The 25249-nt window shown below is 39.4% G+C and overlaps 1 protein-coding gene across 4 annotated transcripts in view; it reads right to left on the bottom strand.

The window, feature by feature from the left end:
- Positions 1 to 25249, bottom strand: part of SH3RF1 (SH3 domain containing ring finger 1) — a 243384-nt gene that overhangs the window by 85766 nt on the left and 132369 nt on the right. For 3 of the 4 annotated variants that reach the window (XM_069097176.1, XM_069097183.1, XM_069097168.1), the window contains 2 exons: positions 4223 to 4498; positions 1784 to 1879 (listed from right to left, as the gene is read on the bottom strand). In XM_069097176.1, coding sequence (XP_068953277.1) covers positions 1784 to 1879; positions 4223 to 4498 — 372 coding nt within the window. The remainder of the gene's footprint in view (positions 1 to 1783; positions 1880 to 4222; positions 4499 to 25249) is intronic. The other variant, XM_069097189.1, reaches the window with a different exon arrangement.

The raw sequence follows: 25249 nt of genomic DNA, 5'->3' as shown, positions 1-25249 counted from the left end.
AAATGCTTTACAGATATTATAAGAGACACACTGAGCTTCTACTGTAGGATGGAGGGACCCTTCACAGTTTTTAAAAATAGATTTTACTGACATCATTTGTCTTTACATCAACTAGATGCCTCCTGTGTCTCACCTCCAAAACCACTGCCAAAAAGCCATAAAAATGTCCTCACATAGAGGGTGGCTAGGTGGCGCAGTAAATAGAGCACCAGCCCTGGAGTCAGGAGGACCTGAGTTCAAATTTGACCTCAGACACATAACACAAAACTAGCTGTGTAACCTTGGGCAAATTACTTAACCCCAAATGCCCCTCCAAAAAGGAAAAAAAAAGTCCTCACATATTTTTTGAAAGGCTCATTCGTATGTGTTGCATGATTTCACATGTATAATTTATATCTTATTTCTTGCCTTCTCAGTGGGTGGAGGAGGGACTGAAGGGAGGGAGAAAATTTAGAATTAAATATTTTTTAAAAATGAATGTTGAAAATAAAAAAAAATTTTAAAGGCTTAATCATAACTTCTTATGGAAAAGAGGTAGTTAGGTAGCACAGTGCATAGCATTTGATTTTAAATCATTAAGTCCTGATTATAAATCTAGCCTCAGACACTTATTGGAGGAGAATGGTTGAACAAGTTGCGGCATATGAGTGTAAGAAATGATGAGGGAGGGGCGGCCAGGTAGCACAGCGAGTAAGAGCACCAGCTCCAGTGTCAGGATGACCTGGGGATCAAATCCTGGGCTCAGACACTTAGCACCCACCCAGAAACACCTGGCCGTGTAGCCTTGAGCAAGCTACTTAACCCCAATTGCTTAGGGGTGGCCAGGTGGCTTAGCGAGTAAGAGCACCGGCTCCAGTGTCAGGATGACCTGGGGATAAAATCTGGGCTCAGATACTCAGCACCACACCCAGAAATAACTGGCCATGTAACCTTGAGCAAGTTACTTAACCCCGATTGCTTTAAAAAAAAAATGATGAGGGGATGGTCTCAAAAAACATGGCAAGACAGATACAAAATGAAGTGAGAAGAACCAGGAGATCACTGTGCACAATAACAGCCTTATGTTGTAGTGATGATCAGCTCTGAAAGACTTGACAGCTACCCAGAGAGAGAACTGATGAACTCTGAATACAAACTGAAATATCATTGTTTTACTTTTTTTTGTAATATGGATAATATATGGAGATGTTTTGCATGATTTCAGTATAACTGATATTATACTGATTGCCTTCTGAGTGGGTAGGGGAAGGTAAGGTAGAAAAGGAGACAATTTGGAATTCAAAATTTAAAAATAAAAGAATGCTAGGGGCAGCTAGGTGGCACAGTGAGTAAAGTGCCGGCCCTGAAGTTAGGAAGACCGGAGTTCAATTCCAGCCTCGGACACTTAACACCCACACAAAAAAACCTAGCCATGTAACCTTGGGCAAGTTACTTAACCCCAATTGCCCTCCAAAAAAGGAAAAGAAAAGAATGCAAATAAATAAATAATGAAGGGGGGCGGGGCCGCGGGGGCAGGGTGGGGAAGCAGCATATGAAATTTGAGCATTCAGCAATCATAGGGCAGGCAAGAGTCAGAAATTACTCCAGATTTCTCCTGATACCTAATATAACTCTCACCATTTGTCTCTCACAACTAGTCCCTCTGTAAAAGAAGATTAAGGTACAGTTCACTCTTAGGGAAGGGAAAGGGAGAAGAGTCATGACTAATAATGAAATTTCACAATTAAAGTTTATTTCTTGGGTCTATCACTGGTCTACTTAAAGTTGCTGCAGCTTAACTTACCTCAACATATGAAATAGGGAATATCCCAATTTTGTCGGACAGCATCCCTTCAGCCCAATTTTCATCCACTCTCCGAATAACCGTCAGGACATCATCCTGCAGAAATACCAAAATGATGATGTCTCCACGTTCTAATGAAGACTCGTCACTTAATTTGTGCCCTTTGACAATTTCAGACTATGTGGACAAAATCTCAGTGATCTGTGTATGCCTGTTTCCTGACAAATGCTGTCTAGTTCAATGATCTTTCAGACAGATTGAGGACTGTTGCTCTTCTGTGACTTCCTTGTGAAGAAGCTTGGCTGCAATATTATATACCTAGACTGCTGTCATCCATCCCTACTTCCCTTTAGCTTATAGAATCTTAGTCAATTACTCAGTTAACAAGCATTTATTAAAGTGTCTATAATGTGCCAAGTACTATACTAAGTGCAGGGAATAGAGAGGCAAAAGACAGTCCCTGCTCTCAAGTTGCTCAGAACCTAATGGGTAGATTACTATGACCACCAAGATTTACAGGATAAACTGAAGATAGTCCACAGAGGGAAGGCCTCAGCATTAAGGAGGATGGGAAAAGGCTTCTTGTAGAAGGCAGGACTTTAGCTGGGACTTGAAAGAAGTCAGAGAAGTAGAGCTCAGGAGGGAGCAGGTTTCAGGCACATGGGAGAGCCAGTGAAAATGCCCCAAATCCACAGATGGATTGTTTGTCAGAGAAATATCTAGAAGGCCAGTGTGACTGGATCACTAAGTATGTGAAGAAGAGTAAGGTGTGAAAAGACTGGAAAGATAGGAAGGGACCAGGTTAGTGTCAGATTCACTCGAAAACTTTTCTTAGATGAAACTAAATGCCCTTCTATTGCTTTACAAACTTTACTTACAGAGGTAACATGTCCCTTAAAATGCGTACCCATTATCAGTTCAGTAGACAACTTTCCTGGTACTGTATACCCTTTTAATCACAGAAGCAGACTTTAACTTACGAATCCCACTAGTTCATTCAAATTTCCATTCCCTGGCATGACATATCCACACTTTAAGGGAAGGGGCTGGGAGGTTTTTGGTTTTTTTTTTTTTTTTGTGGGGGAGGCATACCATTTTGATGATAAATGAAAAAACAAAAAAAGAAAACACTTGGGATTATTTTTTTTTTAAAAACTGGCATTTCATATAATAATAGTTTGTGAACAAAAGTTGATGTTTTTGTGACCCCAACTGGGGTTTTCTTGGCAAAGATACTGGAGTGGTTTGCTATTTCCTTCTCCAGTTCATTTTACAGATGGGGAAACTGAGGTAAAGAGGGTTAAGTGTCTGAGGCTGGACTCAAATTCGTGAAAATGAGTCTTTCTGATTCTAAGCCCAATGCTCTATCCACTGGGACACCTAACTGCCCCATGAACAAAACTACTTTTGGCAAATGATGATTACTTTTTCTGATCACATGCAATTTCATTGGAACTCCCCATGAGGAAACTCATCAATGCAGGTGGTCAACTATTCTGAAATTTAGAGAGCTGCATCAGGGCATTGAGAAGTTAAGGGTCTTACTTAGGATCACACAGCCCAGTATGTGTTTTCCAAACTCTGAGGTCAGTTCTATTCATTATGTCATGCTGCTTCTCTATTGACTATTATTTTTTAAAAAATTAAGATCCTATTTAAAGTTAGGAACTGGTTCATATAAAATGGAAGTACAAGGAAGTAAGAAAGAGGTACAATTAGCCATAAATCTGTCCCACTCAGTCACACCTGTCAACCAAAATAGTGAGGAGAAAGGCAGTTGAACTCTGACTAACTTGAATTAACTGATGATAAAACCCACTTTCAACATCCCAATTAAGAGGTGTTAAGATTATGGATGTGGAATGGTGTATACCCTGACAAACATAATAGTGATATCTATTAGTTTTCCTTAAATGGCTTTTTTTTTGGGGGGGGGGAGGCGGGGAGAGGAGGAGGCAGGTTACAAGGTTCAATGGTTTAAGGGCAAATGACTATGATTTAAAAACATAAAGCAGGGGCGGCTAGGTGGCACAGTGAATAGCCCACCAGCCCTGGAGTCAGGAGGACCTGAGTTCAAATCCGATCTCAGACACTTAACACAAAAACTAGCCATGTGACCTTGGGCAAGTCACTTAATCCCAATTGCCCTGCCTTTCCCTCCTCCAAAAAAGCAAAAAAAAAACCCAAACCAACCAACAAAAAAAACCATAAAACAACAATAACAACAAAAAAAAAATGTCCAGGGTCAACTAGGTGGCAGAGAGTACCTGCTCTAGGGTTTGGAGGACCCGAATTCAAATCTGGTCTTAGACACTTACTAGTTGTGTGACCCTGGGTAAGTAAACTGCATTTGCCTCAAAATAAACAAACAAAATGAAAATGTCTTTTTGACATTTCTTTTTGAAAACAAAAAGAAATGTCTGACTTGAGAAAGTTTACCTTTGCAAATGGTAGACAGTCTTTGTCAGCTTCTTTGTCTCTCACTTCAAAGTCATAAAGTGCTTTGCACTGAGGTGGGGGCTGAGGTAAAGGTTTAATAATCTGCACAAAATTAGTGGGAAAAAATCCATGAATCCCATTGACTTCTCCATGATACCAATTTTCATCCACTTGTCGACGCAAAATGATGATGTCGCCCTTGGTGAAGTTAAGATCTCCCGGCTCTTTTCCCTCATAATTGTATAATGCTTTGGCACATGGTAACTGAGGTACACCCTTAAAAGGAAAGAAAAACATGATTATGAATTTTTAATGCTAGAACATAGAGAGAAAAAAAGTTCTGAAAATATAAATACTTAACAGCGTTTTAAAAAGTAAGGCCTTGCCTCATTTCTAAAATATATGGAGAACTGAATCAAATCTATGAGAATACAAGTATTCTCCAACTTATAGTCAAAGGATACGAACAGGCAGCTTTCAAATGAAGAAATTGTAGTTATCTACAGCCATATGAAAAAATGCTCTAAATCATTATTGATTAGAGAAATGCAAATTAAAACAATTCTGAGGTACCACATCACACCTATTAGATTGACTAACATGACAAAACAGGAAAAAGATAAATGTTAGAGAAGTGGGGAAAAAGAGAACATTAATGCATTGTTGATGGAGTTGTGAACTAATCCAGTCATTCTAGAAAACAATTTAAAGCATGCCAAAGGGCTATAAAACTGTATACTTTTTGGTCCAGCAATACCACTACTAGGTCTATACACCAAAGAGATCATAAAAATGGGCAAAGGACCCACATGTACAAAAATATTTATAGCAGCTCTTTTTGTGGTGGCCAAGAATTGGAAATTGAGAGGATGCTCATCAATTGGGGAATGGTTGAAAAGTTGTGGTATATGAATGTAATGGAATACAATTGTTCCATAAGAAATGGTGAGCAGGAGGATTTTAGAAAAACCTAGAAAGTCTTGCATGACCTGATGCTGAGTCAAGTAAGCAGAATCAGGAAAACATTATATGCAGTAACAGCAACACTGTATGATGACCAACTTTGTTAGACTTAGCTTTTCTGAGCAATTCAGTGATCTAAGATAATTCCAAAAGATTCATAGTGGAAAGTGCTATCCACATCCAGAGAAAGAGCTATGGAGTCTGAATACAGATTGAAGCATACTGTTTTCTCTTTTTTTGGTTGTTTTTTGTTTTTTCTTTCTCATGGTTTTTCCCTTTTGTTCTGATTCTTCTTTCACAACACACCTAATGTGGAAATACATTTAATATGATCATACATGTACAGCCTATGTCAGCATGTCATCTTGGGGAGTGGGGAGTAGAGAAAATTTAGAACTCAAAATCTTACAAAAGTGAATGTCAAACATTAAAAATTAATTAACTAATTAAAAAATTTTTTTTGAAAAAATTAAAAGAAAAAAAATAAGGCCTTGAAGTAGCCATTTTCTGAGGAGCTAAGCCAAAAATCTAATTACTGAAACTCATGTATGTCACTGATAAATTTTAAATGTAAATGGAAGCCAAAGTGATATAAGAACAATGATCAAATCTAGACATGCTTCTGTCTAGTTTTCTATTTCCAAAGCTAACTATACTTAATGACAGCTTTTGTTTTGATTACTGATCATGAAAGTGTGTTTGAGTCTGACTCCCAAGTATAAAACTGTTATAAAAGGCAAATACTAGTATGAAATACTGACTTGAGCTGATATTAATAGCTTTAATCAATATTAATAAAAATTTAGTACTGAGACTTGTATGAATAATAATAGCAACCCTTCATACAGCGCTTTAAGGTTTGTAAAGTGCTTAATAAATATTATCTCATTTGATCCTCACAATAACCATGGGAGGTGGGTATTATTGTTATTAGTCACCTTACAGAAGAGGAAATTAAGGCATACAGAGGTTAAGTTACTTGCCCAGGGTCTCACAGCTACTAGGTACCTAAAGTGAGATTTGAACTCAGGACTTCCTGATTAAAGGTTGAATGTTTTTTCCACTATGCCAGCTGGTTGTCTCCTGAAGATGGAGGCAGAAAGATAGGAGTTCAGATTTAGCTTCAGACTTACTAGACTGGGTGACCCTGGTCAAGTCAGCCTTCCTCAGTTTCCTTACCTGGAAAATGGGGATAATAATGGGACCCACTTCCCAAGGATATTGAAAGGATAAAATGAGATGTTTGTAAAGCATTTTGTAAATCTCAAAGCACTATATAAATGTTAGCTTTTCCTATAAAAGCACAATTCATTCATTTTATAGCTGTTAAGTGGGTCAAGCAGACAATGAGCACTTATTAAGCACTTATGTGCCAAGCACTGTGTTAGCCACTGCTGATGCAAAGAAAGCTTAAAAATATGGTCTGCTCTCAGGGAGCTCACATTCTAATGGCATAGACAACATGAAAAAATGGAGTAATATTCCTTTGGTCTTTAGCCACACTGAGAACCACAAAGCCTAATATGGAAAGGGACCTTGGAGGTCATTTAATTAAACTCACATGTGAACCATAAATCTCTTCTACAAATTTTCCGACAAGTTATTAGTTATCTTCTGATGACAGGGAACCTGCAATCTTCCAAGGCAGTTCCTTCTATTTGGACAGTTCTAATTATTAGAAGTTTTTCTTCATACTGAATCATAAATCCCTATTCATCTTAGTTTTGACTCCTAAGGTTAAGAAAAACAAGTCTGATCTGTTTTCCACAACTCCTAAGGCTAAGGAAAATAAGTCTGATCTCTTCCACAAGTCATTGATGATATGCATCCTAAAGTCAGACTTCCCTAACAAGTTGAGCATTTTGACACTGATCTGCCACTATCAGTGACACTCAAATGGCTGCTTTGTTTCATGGTCTTTATAATACCATGCTTCATACTTCTACAGTGTCCTACAGACAATTTCATCTTAAAGGACTCCATTTTGTAAATAACCAAAATGAGTGAATGAGAATCTCAAAACAACACAGGAGGAAGTTGTCTAATCAAAGTTTAGCTTGGAAATCTGGAGCACAATTCCTGTAACGTTGCTACTTGGTCTTCAATTCCCCAAAGGACAAATGGCAAATCACCCTAATTTGTAAAGACCTTCAAAAGAAAAAAAAATCTTTTAAAGGAGATTTTTCATTTTATTACTTCTCCAAAATAGGAGATCAAATGACAAACATTCTCTATGTAGCGCTACACAGAGAACTCATAGTTTTGGGTATCCAGTATCATAGTCTGCTGGGTCTCTTCCCAGATCCCTGAACTGAGTCCCCTTGTCTAGCCCTGGTAGCACAAGCCCTGGCATGATGCTGGATACTTTCTTTATAGCCTACAGCTGCCTGCTGGATACTTTCTTTACAGCTTACAGTGGCCGCTTGCTAGACCCTACCGATGAATTCCTGCAATTGGTTAGAGAGTTAAACAAGAGAAAGTTTACCAATGCATACGAAGCATCATAGCTTCAGAGCTGAAAGGCAACTTAGGGGCCATTGAGTCTAGTTCCCTCTCATTTAACAGATGAGGCAAGTAAGGCCCTCAACTAAGGCTGAGTGGCTTGCATCAAGAAGCACAGTGGAAATTTGAACCCACACCTTCTAACTTCAAATACAGCACTCTTTTCAATGCAATACACTGATTCCATTGGGTAGGCTCCTATCTAAGGTCCAGTGAGACTTCTAAAGCTGCACTTTGGTTCCTAAGTCACATGAAAAGGACTTACAGAAAAAAGGCCCTTATAGATCAGCCAGTCCAACCCTCTTGTTTTGCAGATAAGGAAATGAGGTCCACAGAGAGTGAAGTGATTTCCCCAAGGTTACACAGATAATTTCCTGAAAAGCTGTATTTTGAACCTAGGTATTCCAAATCCATATCTAGGTCAATCCCCTTGCTTTATAAAAAGGCAGCACTGTGTAGCAGATAGAGCTGACCACGGATCCAGGAAAACCTGGACTCAAGCCTCAGCCGCCCCACATAACTGCAAGAAACTGAACAGGAAGTCACAATCTCTCAGTGCTCTAAGTAACTCTCTAAGACTGTGAGTTGCAGAGAGAAGGTGCCATCTTGCTTATGGTATGCTTCTCATCTGAGAACAGAGGCAGCAAGGTGGCACAGTAGATAGAGCCCTGGGCCTGGAGTCAGGAAGACCTGAGCTCAAATCCAGCCTCAAACACTTATTAACTGTGACCCTGAGCAAATCAGTTAACCTCTGTTTGCCTTAGTTTCCTCCACTGTAAAATGTGGATGATAATTGTAGCATCTACCTTGCAGATCAAATGAAATTTTGGAAAAGCACTTAACAGTGCCTGGAATATAGTAGGTGCTATATAAATGCTTATTCCCCTTCCTTTCCCACTCTTCATACCAATAAAATCACAGGTCCAGGTTTATTCTTACCCAGGCTTCTATAGTTATAATAGATCACAAGATCACAGCTTTAGATAAAAAAATAGCTAGTATTTATATAGCACTTTAAGGTTTGCAAAGAGCCTTACATGTTCTTGCATTTGATCCACAACAATCTTGTGAATCAGGTGCTGTTATTATCTCCACTTTGCAGATGAAAGAAACTGATGCTGAGAAAGATTAGATGTCTTACCCAGGGTCATACAGTTAGTGTCTGAGATAGCATTAAAACTTGGATTTTTCCTGACTCCAAGCCCAACACTATAAAATCACAATTTGAGTTCTTATGTCTAGAAATCTATCCATTCTATCATTCTTATTTGATTATTCTACCACCATTTAACAATGGCCTAATCTGGTGAGGGTGTATGGATGTTCAGTAGGACTAACATCTCAGGTGTGAGTGCTTCCCAAGCCCTTTTCAGGGCTCCTCATCCACGTTTGGTCTCCATCTGACACTGAAACTGTGGCTCTAAGAAGCTATAGTATGTGCAGTGGCCACATCTCAGTAAAACCATCTCAGCAGATGAGCTAAACCAGGTTGGGGGTAAAATACAGACCTCAAACCTGTCAGTGAGGTAGGGAGATGTTGTAAAGCCAAGTACAAGCAGAGGACTGCTGCTGTGAATAGCTTTAAGGTTCTGACCACATAGTATATATATATAGTAAACTGTCTATTCAACAGTAAACTAAAGCAAAACATTCACAAAATCCAAAGTACACTATTCACAGAAATATAACATAACAACTTATTACTAAGTGGCCACATATTCTTAAACAAAAGATATCATTCACTAGGTCACAATCTGAATCAATCAATATAAAGTACCATCTAAAATCTTCTTTCATCTTGATTGGACACTGGCTTCCAATCATCCTTAACTCGAGTTACAAAGTACAAAGGTCTCCCACCCCTAGGTCACATTGTCTTAATCTCATAAATTAGCACTAAGTACCCAAGTAAAAGTCCTTTCATATTGACTCAAGGCTGACTCCCAAACTCCATGGTTCCTCTTCCATGCTCCCAGCTCTTGCCTGAATTCACCCAACCATCACTGGGATTCACAGGGAGCCAGCTACCGGTCCAGCTCCACACATCATGCTCAGCAGAGTTATAACAATATTCTGACACATTGCTGGCACTATCAATTCACTTTCTGCCTGAAGTCAACACAGACCAACAGACAGTCTGAGAAATTAACACAAATCATCAGTAAAGTCCTAGGACCTCTTAAAACATTAGTAAATCCCACTTCAGGACTTCTGTAAACAGACAACAAGGAAGTCCTCATCTGAAGCAGCAGCAAGGTCCCAGGGCTTCTGTAACAGCAGCAACATCCTCTATCAGCAGACAAGTCTGACAAAGTAACATCAAAATAGACAGAACAGACAGACAGAGTGCCAGCACCACAGGCATCCTTCATCCCAGTTCTGCTTGGTTCCAGCTTGTGCTGGGCTTTTTTTTTTTTGTTTCTTTGGGTTTTTTTGGAGAGGGGAAGGTAGGGCAATTGGGGTTAAGTGACTTACCCAAGGTCACATGCCTAGTTTTTTGTGTTAAGTGTCTGAGACTGGATTTGAACTCAGGTGCTCCTGACTCCAGGGCTAGTGTTCTATTCACTGTGCCACCTAGCCACCCCCTTGTGCTGAGCTTTTATATTCTTTTTTGGCAAGTTCCTCCCACTGTGGGCTTCACAGGTTCTGTTTTCTAACAAAGACTTGATATAATCCCAGATTTAAAGCCACTTGAATAGCTGAAACAAGAAAAGTGCTTGAATAACTGAAACAAGGAGCTAAGTACTCCTTTGCTTGCCATTACAGGTGTCTACCCCAAGTATGTGAAGATTTCCCCCAGTTGAACAGGCAGATGAGAACAGTTTGTTCTAATAGCCATGAAGGCAGCTGAAGCAGGTGCTGTGGGGCACTAAGAGTTTGGTTAGATACCAAAGATATCAAGGTCATCCACTGCATCCTGGGTCATCACCAGTCATCTTGACTTTTGACTTGTCCCTGGACTTTGATGACTCTGGAAGAGAAAGTGAGGTTGATGACTTTGTGCAACTACGCCTCACTTAAACCCAACTCATGCACAAGACACCTGTGATGTCACTGATCCACTTGAAAAACAAAGGATGAACAACAACAATCCAGTGACTCATTCTTTTGTGTTAGTTTTTTTTCTAGAAAAGGATTTAAGAGATGGTCAGAGCAGCCTAATGACAGACATAGACACAAAGGCTACAACTTAAGAAGGTATAGATACACAGATATATAGATATAATCCTACCTTATACATTCATGGGATCACAGATCTATAGCTTAAAGTGACCTCAGAGACCATCAAATCCCACCATTTCACTTTACAGAAGAGAAAACTAAGGTACAGAATGATTAAGTGATTTGCCCTAGGGCACACAGAGGGGCAACTTGAACAAAAGTCCTCTAACTCCAAATCAAGTTTGTCCAATGTACCATGCTGCCCCAAGGATGGATGTCTATTTCCTACACTATAGGAAGCACAACACCGGGTCAAGGTAACTAGTGAAAGTAAAGGATGCTATCACTGAGACTGGCACTGGTCAGAGGGGATCCTTGCCCATGGTAACACTGATCTCAAAAGATTAAGCATGTACTTTGAAATTTCCTAGATTCTCTCAAAAACAAATATGGGTCATTCATCTGTGAGTCTGAAACCATTTATATTTTCAGCTTATACTATTTCTTAGGGAAACGACCTTCCTAAATTACAGCCTACTGTGTAAAAGCAACACTTCCTTCTATTTTTCGTTTTTTCAAATCTCTTAGTTCTATTCTGGGAATGGAAGAACAAGTGAAACAAGTCAGGATTTTGTAAATGTTTGTTATATTCCCCATTTAGTCTTTATATTTCTGATCTGAAACATACTGCATTGTTAGTCTATCTTTTTAAGGCATTCTTCTCCTCACTAGCTTTTGGCTTCTTTTGCCATTTGAGTTTAGTCTATTTTTTATGGTGTTCTTTTCTTCAGTATTTTTATTTTTTTGGTCTCCTTTAGCAGGCTGTTGACTCACGTTTCATGATTTTCTTGCATCATTCTCATTTCTCTTCCCAATTTTTTCTACATTTCTCTTACTTGATTTTCAAAATCCTTCTTGAGCTCCTCCATGGCCTGTAACCACCTCATATTTTTCCTGGAAGTTTTTGATGCAAGAGTTTTGACTTCACTGACTTCTTCTGGTACTATGTTTTGATCATTTTTGTCCCCCAAAAGGATTCCATGGTCCGATTGTGCTTCCTCTGCTTGCTCAATCTTGCCAACCAATTACTTGACTTTTGAGCTCTTTGCCACAGTAGAACTCTGCTTCCAAAGTACAGAGTGCTGTGCCCTAAATTGCTGGGGTTTTCGCAGATCTTGTCAGAGCTATGAGGAGGGCGCCCTCTCTACTGACACCCCAAGCTCTAGCACACTGGCCACACACCCCAGGACCACCATCCAAGACAGTGACCCAGATACAAGCAAGTCAAAGCAAGAGCTATTGCCATCTGAATGGTCGCTTGGTCCCTCTATGATCTGCAGGCCAGGAGCTCTGGAGGCAGCCACGCAGGAGCAGCTGCAGTCGTACCACCCATCACCTCGGGGGGCAGGGGCCAGACTCCACTCTTCCATCACCCAGCTCCAACAGAGTTCCACACTGACCTTTTACTTTCTCTTTGGCGTTTATGGGTTGAGAAGTCTGTAAACCGCCATAGCTGCTGATGATTCACTCTCTTGAAGTCTGCTCCACTGGTTGGACCCAGCAACTCACACAGAACTGTGCTCGGCTCCCAGCCCAGTGTGATAGACCCTTCCTGTTAGCCTGCCAGGATGGCTTCAGCGGGAGATTTGTTTCTCTCTGTCACTTTGTGGGTTCTTTAGCTCTAAAATTTTAGACTCATATTTTACAGGTATTGGAGGTGTTTGGAGCAGGAGCTGTATGGAGTTCTTGTTTTTACTCTGCCATTTTGGCTCTGACTCCCATTGTTAGTCTTTCTTGATGTAGAAGTTTATCTTTTTTTTTTTTCTGGAGAGCATGGGATCACAGATTTTGAATGGGAGACCATTAAGTCAAAATCCCTCAGCTTACAGATGAGGAAAGTGAGGCACAGAGAAGTAGCTGAGCCTTTATCTGTACCCAGATCCTGTGACACCAAATCCATCATCCTTTCCTGTGTAGGTAGGTAATAGGTAGGTAATAGGTAGGAAAACAGTCCATAAAGGCAAATTAAAATCCAGTTGTTTTTGTTTTCATCAACAGAGAGTAACAACAAAACCTGTGGTAGAAGACAAGTTTTCAAATACTGTGGAATAAATAGATTCTTTTAACTTTCATAAATAAGATGGTTTTGATCATAACATAGTATAATTTTTGTATCCCCAGCATTTAGCATAGTTCCTGGTAAGACAGCAGGTGCTAAATAAATGCTTTTTGAGGGGGCGGCTAAGTGGTACAGTGAATAGAGCACCAGCCCTGGAGTCAGGAAGAACCGAACTCCAATCCAGTCTCAGACACTTAACACTTACTAGCCATGTGACCTTGGGCATTTAACCCCAATTGTCCTGCCCTCCCCCCTCCAAAAAGCAATAAATAAATAAATAAACAAATGAATAAATGCTTATTGACTAACTCCTGACTGGATTGGATATGTCTACCACCATGCCTAATCCTCTCACATGAAATTTTGTCCTGCAGGAATTTATGCCACAATGACATCCTGAAAATATATTTACTTTATCACAACTTGACAATATTTCTAGAAGCACTTAGCATTTTGCAACATTCAGTTTTTAAGTATGAATAATTTCAGATTTAAAAAAAGAAATTAGAAATTCATTGTCAAACACCACTTAGTAGCAGGTGCTATTTCAGATGTGGACATTTTGATAACGTCTAATATACAAGCCTACAGAAAATTAAATTCAAATCTTTCACAAACTTAGTCACAAATAATTTTGTCCAACATGATGGCCAGTTCCCTCAATTCTTCTCCATCTGAATTAGTTCTGTCTAGCCTACTTTATGCAAAAACATGTTTCCCAAATAAACAAAGATGTATATTAAACTTCTCAGAGATGATACAAAAGGAGGAAAGACTAGGAACTGCAGAGTAGTTGCCAAAGGTCATTCATTGGCAAAGTGTTTTCTAAATGGACATTCTCTATAGCAAAGAAAATTGCAATTGATTAACATTGGCCTCCTTATTGTTCTTGATCCATCATACTTCATACTCCAAAACCAATCATTTTCCCTGGCTATTCTCCATGACTGGTACTCTCCATCCTCATCTTCACCTTCTAACTTCTCTGGCTTCCACTATATCTCAGCGAAAGCCCCAACTGCTGTAAGATCTGCAAGAAACATTAATCTTAGTGCCTTCCCTCTTTATATATCTTTTTTGCAAGTTGTCTCCCAATTAGACCATGGGGTCCTTCCAAGTGGAGATTGTTTTTTATCCTTTTTTGGTAATCCCCCCTTCCATGGTCTTAGCACTATGCCTGACATGTAGTAGCTGACTGAGATTGTTCAATCTCAGGAAAAACAAGGGAGAGTTCATTCCTGAACTATTTATTAAGCATTTCACCCCTTCTTGTTTGAGTCTCACGACAAATCTGTGAGGTAGCTAGTACATTTATTATCCTCATTATACAGATAAGGAAATTGCAGTTGAGGTTCTATCCTGAGAGAATTTATGCCACAAAGATACCCTGAAAATGTTTACTTCATCACAATTCAGACAACATTCCTGGAAGTATGTAGTATTTTAAAACATATAGTGAGATGTTATTGGTTTTTTTTCTCAGTATTTTAAAACATATAGTAACACAACTGGGAGTGGCTATAGTGAGATATGAACCCAGGTCTTCCAGACTCCAAGTCCTATCCACTATCCCACATGACTTTCGCTTATGAGCTGATATTTGAAGGACATCTCCAAGGCTACAAAGAATTACAACCTGGTTTTCCTTTGATAAACTTTTGTGACATGTGAAGGTTGGTGCTTATTCCCTGAACACAATCATGTCCAAAACCCGATGGCCTATTTTTCCAAGACAAATTATGAACCATTCTAAAAAATGTATGAAGCATTCTTGATAGTACAAATGGGAGAGTATAGTATTGTTTATTATAACGACACTAGGATTCTCCCTGACCTGGGCTCATGTCCTACTAGTGACTATTACCCACTTGGTAATTTACCACTGGCTAGTCTATTGAGGGTATGGCAAAAATCAATTGTGAAACATATAGTGGATCACAGAGGTCACAGAAAGTTGAACTCACGCTCAAATATCTGACTTCATTTTCCCACAATGTTCCTTTTTCAATTAAACCCTGAGAGTTAGAATCCAAGAAGCCAGATTCTGTCAAGGATCTCAAAGGAACATTTCCCACATTAAATAAAATGGATCCTGCTCTATAATTATAAAACAAAACAAAACAAAAAAATTTCAAGGGGAAGAATGCCTTATTCTAACTGGGACAGCCAATGATTAAGGATGAATGGTGAACCCACTCTGAAGAGCAATAAAACAAATGTCCTTGGTTTGGATAGCCCCCCCCCCTCACTATTCTTGGGGGTATTATATATCACAACCCACCAGGACACTATCTTCACATTCATCTCCTCCTCAAAAAGATCAGAGAGCCAAAGCCTGCCTTGGGGCCCTACTGCCCTGTGCCTGCAGGCTGTCTTCCCAGGCTGCTTCCTGGCCTCTAAACTCTCTCATCAGCCTCCAGGCCCCCAAGATCTGCTGAGCCAGAATTTATATTTCTCTCTGAGCCTTTCACTTGGCTACACATGAAAGGCAGGCTTAAAAGGAGAGTGAGGGAAAAAAAAAGTTGGAGAAAGAGAAAAAGGGGTGGGAGGGAGAACTCTACCACTCCAAAACTCACCCACTGGTCTGCAGCTGTCATTTATCCAACCAGTTCTAGTGAAAATTCTTAGTCTCAAGATTGAAAGGGAAATACTTAAGTTTGTAAAGAGAATTTAATATTCATTTGGGTTTTACAAAGTCGCTTAAATTCTTAGTAATGATAATTTTAAAAAAAAGTTTGGTGTATTAGACATTCTTGATTTCTAAGACTTTCCAATAGAGAAGGATTTTTAAAAATATTACCTATATTACTAATTTTAAAAATTATGACAATAAACCTGTCTCATTTCCACAGGATCACAGAATCTCTACTCTAAGTGGAGCTAGCTTATCCATGTATCCCTTCTCTAACACCCAAGAGAGTATCAGGCATTTGGAAACATTGTGGTTTGTTAACATGACAGAAATATTCTGTACCGTAAGAAATTCTCTATAGGAATAACAAAAAGAATCATAGGAAGGTACATGTGAACTGAATATGGAATGCCTCAACGATTTATGCTTAGGGGTTTTTTTGGGTCCTAATCTGGAAATCTTGTGATGAATTCTCCCTGTAGAAATTCACTCCAATTACACCTCAAAAATGTTTCTTTATCATGTTAGAGAATTGCCTGGGGCACTGAAGGATTAAGTGACTTTTTCTCTACCTGTTCAAGGGACCCCAATCCTCTGCATCTGGCAAATTGTTCCCACTATCCCCACCACTCTCTCACTTACCACCAACATCTCCCTGTCTACTGGCTCCTTCCCTACTGCCTACAAATATGCCCATGTCTCCCCCATCCTCAAAAAACCCTAACTTGATCAATCCTTCCATGCTAGCAATCATCTTATCTCTCTTCTCCCTTGCTTGGCTAAATTCTCTGAGGCCTTTTACAACTGATACCTCCATATATCCTTTCCTCTAACTTCCTTCTCAATTCTCTAGGTAATCTGGCTTCCCTACATGCAACTGAAAGTGTTCCCTCCAGTTACTCTTATCTCCTAATTGCCAAATCTAATGGACTTTTATCAAGCTTCATCCCTTAGGACTTCTCTGCTGCCTCTGACACTATGGATCTATCTCATCTTGATACCACAGGACACTCTTCTCCTTAGATTTTTGTGACACTACTGCTTCCTGGTTTGCCTCCTATCTCTCTGACTGCTCCTTCTCAGTCTCCTTTGCTAGATCTTCATCCAGGACATGCCCATTAACCATATATGTCCCTCAAAGCTTTATCCTGGGACTTCTTCTCCCTCTATACTATTTGACTTAGTGATCTCATTAGTTCCCTTGTTCAAATTTAAACTATCATATCCACTAGATTTATATGTCCAGCCCTGACCTCCATTCTTGTACCTCTAAATGAACATTGGATATTTTTAATTCAATGTCTCATAAACATTTCAAACTCAACATGTTCAAAACTGAATTAATTAGCTTCCAGCCTCGCCCTCCCCGCATCCTTCCTCACTTCCAGAATTACTGCCAAAAAAACTAACATCTGCCCAATCACTCAAGCTTGCACCGGAGATCCTCAAGTCCATGTTGTCTCCTAAGAGACATCCCCATATCTAATTTTACCAAGTATGTTGTTCTACCTTCATAGAGCACCTCTCATATATGTCCCCTTCCCTTCTCTAAAGCAGCTCTAACACTGGTCCAGGCCGTCATCACCTCACATGTGGACTACTGCAATGGTCTGTTGATTGAGGACCCCGCATCAAGTCTCTCCCTACTCCAGTATATCCTCCACTAACCTATTACATTAATCTTCCTAAAGTTCATATTTGACCATGTCAACCCCACCCCCATATCTCCACTAAATCAACTTCAGTGGCTCCCTGTTGTCTCCAGGATCAACTATGAAATCCTCTGGTTTTTAAAGCCCTCTGTAACCTGGTCTTTTCCTACCTTTCATGTCTCCTTATACTTTTTAGTCTCACCCGCAATACTCTACAAACTAGGCACTGTGGCTCCCCCGTTGTTCCCTGCAATCTCCTGACTCTAGTCATTTTCACCTGCTGTCCCTCATAACTAGAATTCTCTCCCTCCCCTTTCCACCCCCTGGCTTCCTTTGTTTCCCTTCAAGTCCCAGCTAAAACCCCACCTTCTGCAAGAAACCTTCTCCTATCCCCCTTAAAGCCAGGACTTTTCTTCTGATGATTATCTCCAATTTATCTTGCATATATATTGTTTATACATAGTTGTTTGCATATCATCTTCCCCTTTCTTTGTATTCAGAGCACTTGGTACAGATGTATAGTTGTGGTTGAGTTGTTTCACCTGTTAGACTCTTTATGAGTCATTTGGGGTTGACCTGGCAAAGCTACTAAAATGGTCTGCCATTTCCTTCATTTGACAGATGAGGAAACTGAGACAAACAGGGTTAAGTGACTTGCCCATGGTCACACAGCTAGGACAGGTGTAAGGCTGGATTTGAATTCATCTTCCTGACTCCAGGTCCAGCTCTCCATCCATACCTGGCACAAATCAGGCACTTAATAATACTTGCTAACTGATTGATTTGCCCATGGTCACATGTATGTTTCTCAAAGTCCATGGACTTTACCCACTATGTCACCTTGCTTCTCTCCAATAATTCATACTGCTAGAAAACTCTCACGCTGTAATATAACAACCCATTTCTTCGTCTCCTGTCTTGTTCTTGGCAAAAACAAACAGCTATTCGTGCCATCTTCCAAATGACCCACAGAAATTCAGTGACTTGTAATGGGAATGGGAATTTGAAGATCTTCCCTGCTCCTTAATAGACCTAGGGGGGATTTGAAGAATTCTCCTGCTTTGAAAGTAAACTCTGCCCCCTTAACAGGCTAAATACAGTCACATGGAGCCTGTGGTGGGAGGAGTTTGCTGAAGGGAAGCAGAGCCTACAGGAAGCTGGGAGCCAGAGCCAGAGAGACAGTGGGAGAGAGAGGTGGTCAGGAAAGGAGAGAGAGAGGTTTGTGAATAAATATTTATCTTGTATTGGGGCTTGTGGGAAGGCTGAAGGATGCTGTGGTTCTCAGTGTTATTATGGCTTCTGAATATCTTTGGTACTATGATGGAATTGGCTTAATGGCTTTGGGATTGGGTTTTCTGGTATCTAAATAAATGCTTCAGTTCTGTCCTCTACCTGGAGAATCTGGTATATTTTGCAATTGATCGTCATGCAATATTTATAGTCATGGTCTTGATCGTGATCATAGGTGCTGTAAATATTGCATTGGTACTAAATTTGCCGAAGGTCACACAGCTAGTAGGTGTCAGAGTCAGGACTGAAACACAAATTGTTGTGACTCCAAGGCCCCTTGTCCTCTCTGTTATGCCACCAACGCTACTGTTCCATAAAATATGTATGAATGTATTTTTCTGTGATAGGCACTAAAATCTCTAAATAATATTTTTAAAAGAATGCATAGGAAACCTACGCCCACACAAATATTTTAAAACAAATGTTCTGAATTACAAATAAGTCTTAACAGCTTCAATCAGGTCCATTAGCGGGAGGCTGATGCATTGTAGGATCTGCCTGAGTGAGTCTGAAGGATCCATCTAGGATTCTTACCAGTAAATACAATTTGCTTCATTGTCAATCTGCTTTATAGCCTCCAAATCCCAATGCTCAGATTCACATGCAAGGCAGTCTCTTTCAATTCAAGTTCTTTTGAACACCACTCTGTGGCAGAAGGGAAGAGTTCAAGAATCAATCTCCCCCCCCAATATATCTGGTTTATTGTGACAATGACTGTGGGGCAAAATACCATGTTGGCCTAAACATAAGCTACATTTCCTCCAATCTGGCACATATAAACATGGAGTGTAGCCTGTAATCAGTATTATTTTGTGGTGGATCCCTGTACTATATGTTCTTCCTTTCACAGAGTTCTCAAATCTCACTTTAGGGGGGTGGCTTTTATTCAGAATGATGCAATATGATAGAATTGGGAGAAGATGATAGAATATGGCTGAATTTGGAGTCATAGGTCCTGGGGTCAAAATCAAGTTTTCTTCCATTTACTTCATGACCTTAAGCAAGTCCTTTCTCTTCTCTGGGGCTCAGCACTCTTTATCTATAAGATGGAGGGGCTAGACTTCCAGTTCTAAATCTTTAGTCCGTTGATATAATATAATTTAATTTAGTAGCACTGATTTTTAACAGAGGTGATATTTCTAGCTACATAAACACTAAATACTGTCTGGATTCACCTTGGTTTTCCAAAGCTACTGAAGGAGATCTTGGTTATAATTCAATTCAATCAAAATTTATTAAGTACTTATTCTGTGCCAGGTACCTGTGGTAAGTGCTGGGAATACAATTAATAAAAAGAAAGGTAATCCTTGTCCTTAAGGAGTTTATAATCTAATCACACACAAAAGGAGTTAGGAAAGAGGGAAATTTGTAGAGGTAATAATCACAGGTAGCATTTATATAGTAATTTACAAATATTACCTCATTTTTATCTTCACAACAAGCATGGGAGGTAGAAGCAGTATTATCCCCATTTTACAGAAGAGGAAACTGAGGCAGACAGAGGTAAAATGACTTGCACAGACTCACTCAGCTAGTAAGTGTTTGAGGCTAGATTTGAACTCAGGTTTTCCTGACTCCAGATGCAGGGCTCTATCCACTGTGCCACCTAATTGCCTCCACAAAGGTAAAATATTTTAAAATATGTTCTTTTGTACTAAGGGGAATCTATCGACTATTCGTTACTAGCATATTGTAATGAAAGAAGATAAAAATGAAAGAATTGCATGAAAGTACTGATTCTTTAATTGCCGGCAAAACAGGTTTGAAATGAGAATTACTCTCCTCAAAGTATGCATATAATTGTTTCACAGATAGTTCTAAAGCAGAAAGCTGACAAGTCTCTAACTTTACATAAAACATAATTATAGCTATAACCCAGTGGCTTCAAGGATATAACTATCCTTTCAGATCATAAGATCACAGACTTAGAACTGGACCTTCTACTTCATTTTACATTTGAAAACCTGAAGTCCAGAGAAGCTACTCCATTTGCATAGCATCACAGAGATCAGAGCTGGGATTCAAACCCAGACCCTTTACTCTCAAATCCAGTTCCAGGAACCACAAAAAGCTTTTGGGAGCATCAGGAATCCACATGTAACTTCATCTCCTCCACAGGTACCAACCCTAACAGAACAAACTTACACGAGACATATTTGATCTCATACTTTTTTTCCCCAAGATTATTTTAGTATATGACTTTCATTTAACAAATATTTTGCAAGCATCTAGGGGATGACAAAAAGTTTAAAGAAGACCCTACCCTCACTGAATTTATAATCTAGAAAGACACAGTAATAAGGTCATAAATTTAGAACAAGAGGGGACCTTGGCAGGCACCTAGTCCAATCTCCTCACTTTAAAGAGGTGATATGGCAGCCCAAAAGTTAAGTAATTTGCCAAAATGGCAGAATTGCTATTAGAACCATAGACCCTGACACAAAATCTTAGTTCCTTTTCCTGTATCAGGATGAAGACACATACTATTATGACACATGTTCCACGATAAATATATTAAAGCTCTGTGTGAGATCCGAGAGGGAAAAATCTTACCAATCAAGAGGATCAAAAAAGGTGTCACAGAGGAGATGGTACATGAGTTGGATTTCAAAGGACGGATAGAAACACAACAGGTAAGAGTATGGATTAGGACATTCCAACTATCAGGAACAGATCAGATTAGTTATAGCACAAAGTATGTCAAAGGTACTGAATACATTAAAAAACTGCTGATCTTGTAATTCTACCATCCATTCAACATTTGTTGAACAGAATACTGGGGGTTCCATCTGATGACCATCAATTCACCCTCTCTTTATATTACTGACTTTCTTTTTCCTTTTTAACATTTCTTCTACTGTTTGGAAGAAGGATAACTGGAGGTGGGCTGTCTTTTCCCCTAGCCCCAACCACTGAACACATGCAAATTCCACAGCATTTACGGATGGTCCATATAACTTAGACACATAGCACAGCTTGACAATTATCTGGGCCTAGAACTGAATAAGAAGAAGAAAGGCTGGATTGCATTTGGGATAGTATGTATGTGTCATTTTAACTTCTCCCTGAGACTAAAACCCCAATTTTTAACATCATTGGTGTTCTGGTGCTACTATATGTCTATGTATCATGACATAGCATGGTCTCTTTAGAATTAAAGTTGTGGGTCAGCAAAAGGAAAATGGAGAGTGGTGGGTCTAAATAGGCTACAGCCCATTACCAACAAAGAACCAAGTACCAGAAGAGGTGGAAAAGATATCATCAAAGAGACATATGACTGAAGACAGAGGAAGGCCACTCATGCCTCAGGAGGGATCACTTATGTTCCAGTGTTACTCAGGAAATGCCAAAAGCCCTAGAGCCAGGTCACCCATTTTGGGTTAACTCGCTGTCGAAGATCCGTGTAAACAGAAGGACATGAGCTACAATCTTGACTATGGGAAGAAGTACCCATTTCAAGGATTTCACAGACCCATTAAAGAATTAAATTACAAGGAGGATCAAAAAAGTAACCTCTATCTTTTCTTCATTCATCCTTATACTGCTTGATCTCCATTTCAGCTATTCCAGGCTTCCGTGTTCACTCACACATGTTTCAATGCTCATTTCATTCTCATTCAATAAAATACGCCACTGGAAGCCAATACCTGCTTTCCACCCTATTCTTCGCCAGATTCTCCTATAGGTTTGAAGAGGAGGCAGGGACTAAAAGGGCTAGCGGTGAGCCCACTGTGGGCATTCCATAAAGAACATCACCACTTCTCTACCAACTAAAACAAACAATATCTGTCTAACTTCTCTCGCTATTGTGAGGAAACAGTCACAAGGTTTGTAATATCATTTTCTCCTTGGAATGTCTTAATAATGGAGCATGAAGGGAACCATTGTAAATTTTTATAAAGAAAAAAATATGCATTGAGAATAGAGGCTACAGTGAAATACTGACAAGTCAAGCCTCAAAATGCACCAAAGTCCAATTTTCTGCCTTGTTATAAATCAAAATTAACTTAGACATCAACTTAGTACAGCAGGAAAGCCTAGTGGACAAAGTTCTATATGAACAGGAGTTACCACTTCTAAGAACTCATGGTCAGCATTGTGTAGGGGTTTAAGAAAAAGCAAAATTAATGATCCTGAAAAATATTTCAAACTAATTTTATTTTTTGAAGCAATCAAATGAATTTTTACACTTGCCAATAAAAAGGGGGAAAATTCAGAACATAAATGTCTGAACTCCTCAAATACAAATAAGTAATAATTAATATCCAGCATGGGGCAGCTAGATGATTCAGTGGGATAGAACACTGGGCCTAGGGTCAGACCTCAGTTCAAATTCAGCCTCAGACATTCACTTGCCATGAGTGGGTAAGCCATTTCACCTTTGTCTTAATTCACTGGAGAAGGAAATGGCAAACTACTCCAACATCTTTGTCAAGAAAACCCCATATGGGGTCACTAAGAGATGGACATGACTGAACAACAATACCCAAACATAGCATTGAATTCAATCCAATTCAACCAGTCATTTACTGAGTGCCCTACTGTGTGCAGAGCACTAGACTTGAGGAGATTTGGGGTTTATAAAGATGGTATCTGGCTTCAGAGAGTGCAGTTAATTAAACTACAAAACGAACTGGTAGCTCCCTTTTGCCTCCAGGATCAAATACAAAATGCTGTGTGTGTGGCATTCAAAGCCCTTCACAACCTAGCCCTTTCTATCTTAATGGTCTTTTCATACCTTACTCTATGACCACGTACTGCCCAATCCATTGACACTGGTCTCCTGGCTGTCTTCTAACTGCAATCATTCTCTCTGGCAGTCTTCCCTTCCCCAAATGCTCTCCCTCCTCTCTCCACCTATTGATTTTCCTGGCTTCCTCTAATTCTCAACTAAAATGTTGGCTTTTACTGGAAGTCTTTCCCAAACCCTTTTAATTCTAGTGTCTTCCCTCTATTAACTGTTTCCTAATTATCATGTATGTAGCTTGATTGTATATATTTGTTTTCATGTTGTTTCCTCTATCAGAGTGTAAACTCCTAGAGGGCAGGGACTGTCTTTTGCCTATGTTATATTCCCAGTGCTTAGCACAGTGCCTGGCACATAGTAGATACTTAATAAGCATTTAATGAGTATTGTCTGATTGAGAAGAGCATTATAAATGTACAAAAACAGTTTTATGTGAGGTCTAAGGAGAAAATGTGTTATTGATAAGAGGGCTCAGGAAGTGAAGGTATTGGGTTAGGTAATTATTTTCACATAATTTAGTAGTGAAGGGAAGGACAATAATGAGGCTATAGTGGAACAGAGAAATCAAAGAAAGTCTTTTTAGGATTGGGGAGGCCAGAGCATGACTCTGTTGTGAGCAAGTCTTGCTTCTAGAACATTTTAACAGTTCTCTTTGATCACTGGAAAACAAGAGATAGTATCTGTCTTGCTTTGAACAAGGCACAGTTTTATTTCCCCATGATATATACATGTATAACTAAGTGATTAGGGTCTAGAAGTGGTATGGTACAATGGAAATGTCACCACTGGCTTTGAAGTTAGGGGATGTGAGTTCAAATTCTGCTCCAGTGTTTACTACCTTCAAATCCACAGGCAAAAATCATTAGGGGCGGCAAGATGGTGCAGTGAATAGAGCACCAGCCCTGGAGTCAGGAGGACCTGAGTTCAAATCTGTCCTCAGACACTTAACACTTACTAGCCATGTGACCTTGAGTAAGTCACTTAACCTCAACTGCCCTGCCTCCCCCCACCCAATCAAGAAGCAAAAAAATCATTAAATATCCCTAAGCCCGGAAAATGAGGAGGGAGGAGGCTAGACAATCATTTTTGAAGTCCCTTCCAGTTCTAGACTTATGATCCTATGAATTTCAGGTGACACTAATTTTTCCTTTGCTCAGTTTTCTTATCAGCAAAATGTAAGGCTTGGTCTAAATGATCTCTGCAGTCCCTTCCATCTGTGGCTCTTATGTCCATAAAATTCAACATTTATTAAGTATCTACTATGCATAAGGGCCTCTACTGGTGAGCATACCACTGGCTGTAGGTCTAGTATCCAGCAGCAATTTTTGTGGTTTTGCCTTTTTTTTTTCTTCTTGTTTTTGCCTAGCAATCAGCACAGAGCCTGTATATGGTAAGTGCTTAACAAATGCTTTTCAATTGATTGTTGATTTTTTAATAGATCAGTGTCACCTACATGAGGTGTAACAATCATATTTTAAAGGCCCTGTTGGTCCTATTCTCATATTTCATATAATCGTAGTGTCTTAGCACAGGTGGCAAAGACTTTAGAGATAGATCAACTGACAGATAGTCAATCTAACACCTATCATTTTACGTTTCTCTTTACTGTTTTCATTAACAACCTTGAGAGATCATGCTAATATAACATTAAATGTGAGCGTTAGGGGAGATGACCAGCACCAGGCATTCAAAGTCCAAAATAACATTGGTAAATCATCCCTTTCAAGTCCCTTAGGAAAGATAAACAAAAATGTATCTGTAAATTGGAAAATAGAAGTTCAACAATAATCATAAAAAATAGCTGACATTTATAGAAAATTCTGAAATGTTCAAAGCCCTTTAGATATACTGACTCATTTGAGCACTTGCTGAGAACCTCTCACATAGCAGCTACTTAACAAATACTTACTGAAAGGTTGTGTGAGGAAACTACTATTGTACTACTGGCATTATTATCTCC

The sequence above is a fragment of the Petaurus breviceps genome, unplaced genomic scaffold (assembly GCF_028583685.1).
Source record: "Petaurus breviceps papuanus isolate PSGF00001 unplaced genomic scaffold, PetGlider_PUasm1.0 126, whole genome shotgun sequence".
Taxonomy (NCBI): domain Eukaryota; kingdom Metazoa; phylum Chordata; class Mammalia; order Diprotodontia; family Petauridae; genus Petaurus; species Petaurus breviceps.
Note: the sequence above shows the minus strand (reverse complement) of the source record. Positions and strands in the feature narration are given on the sequence as shown.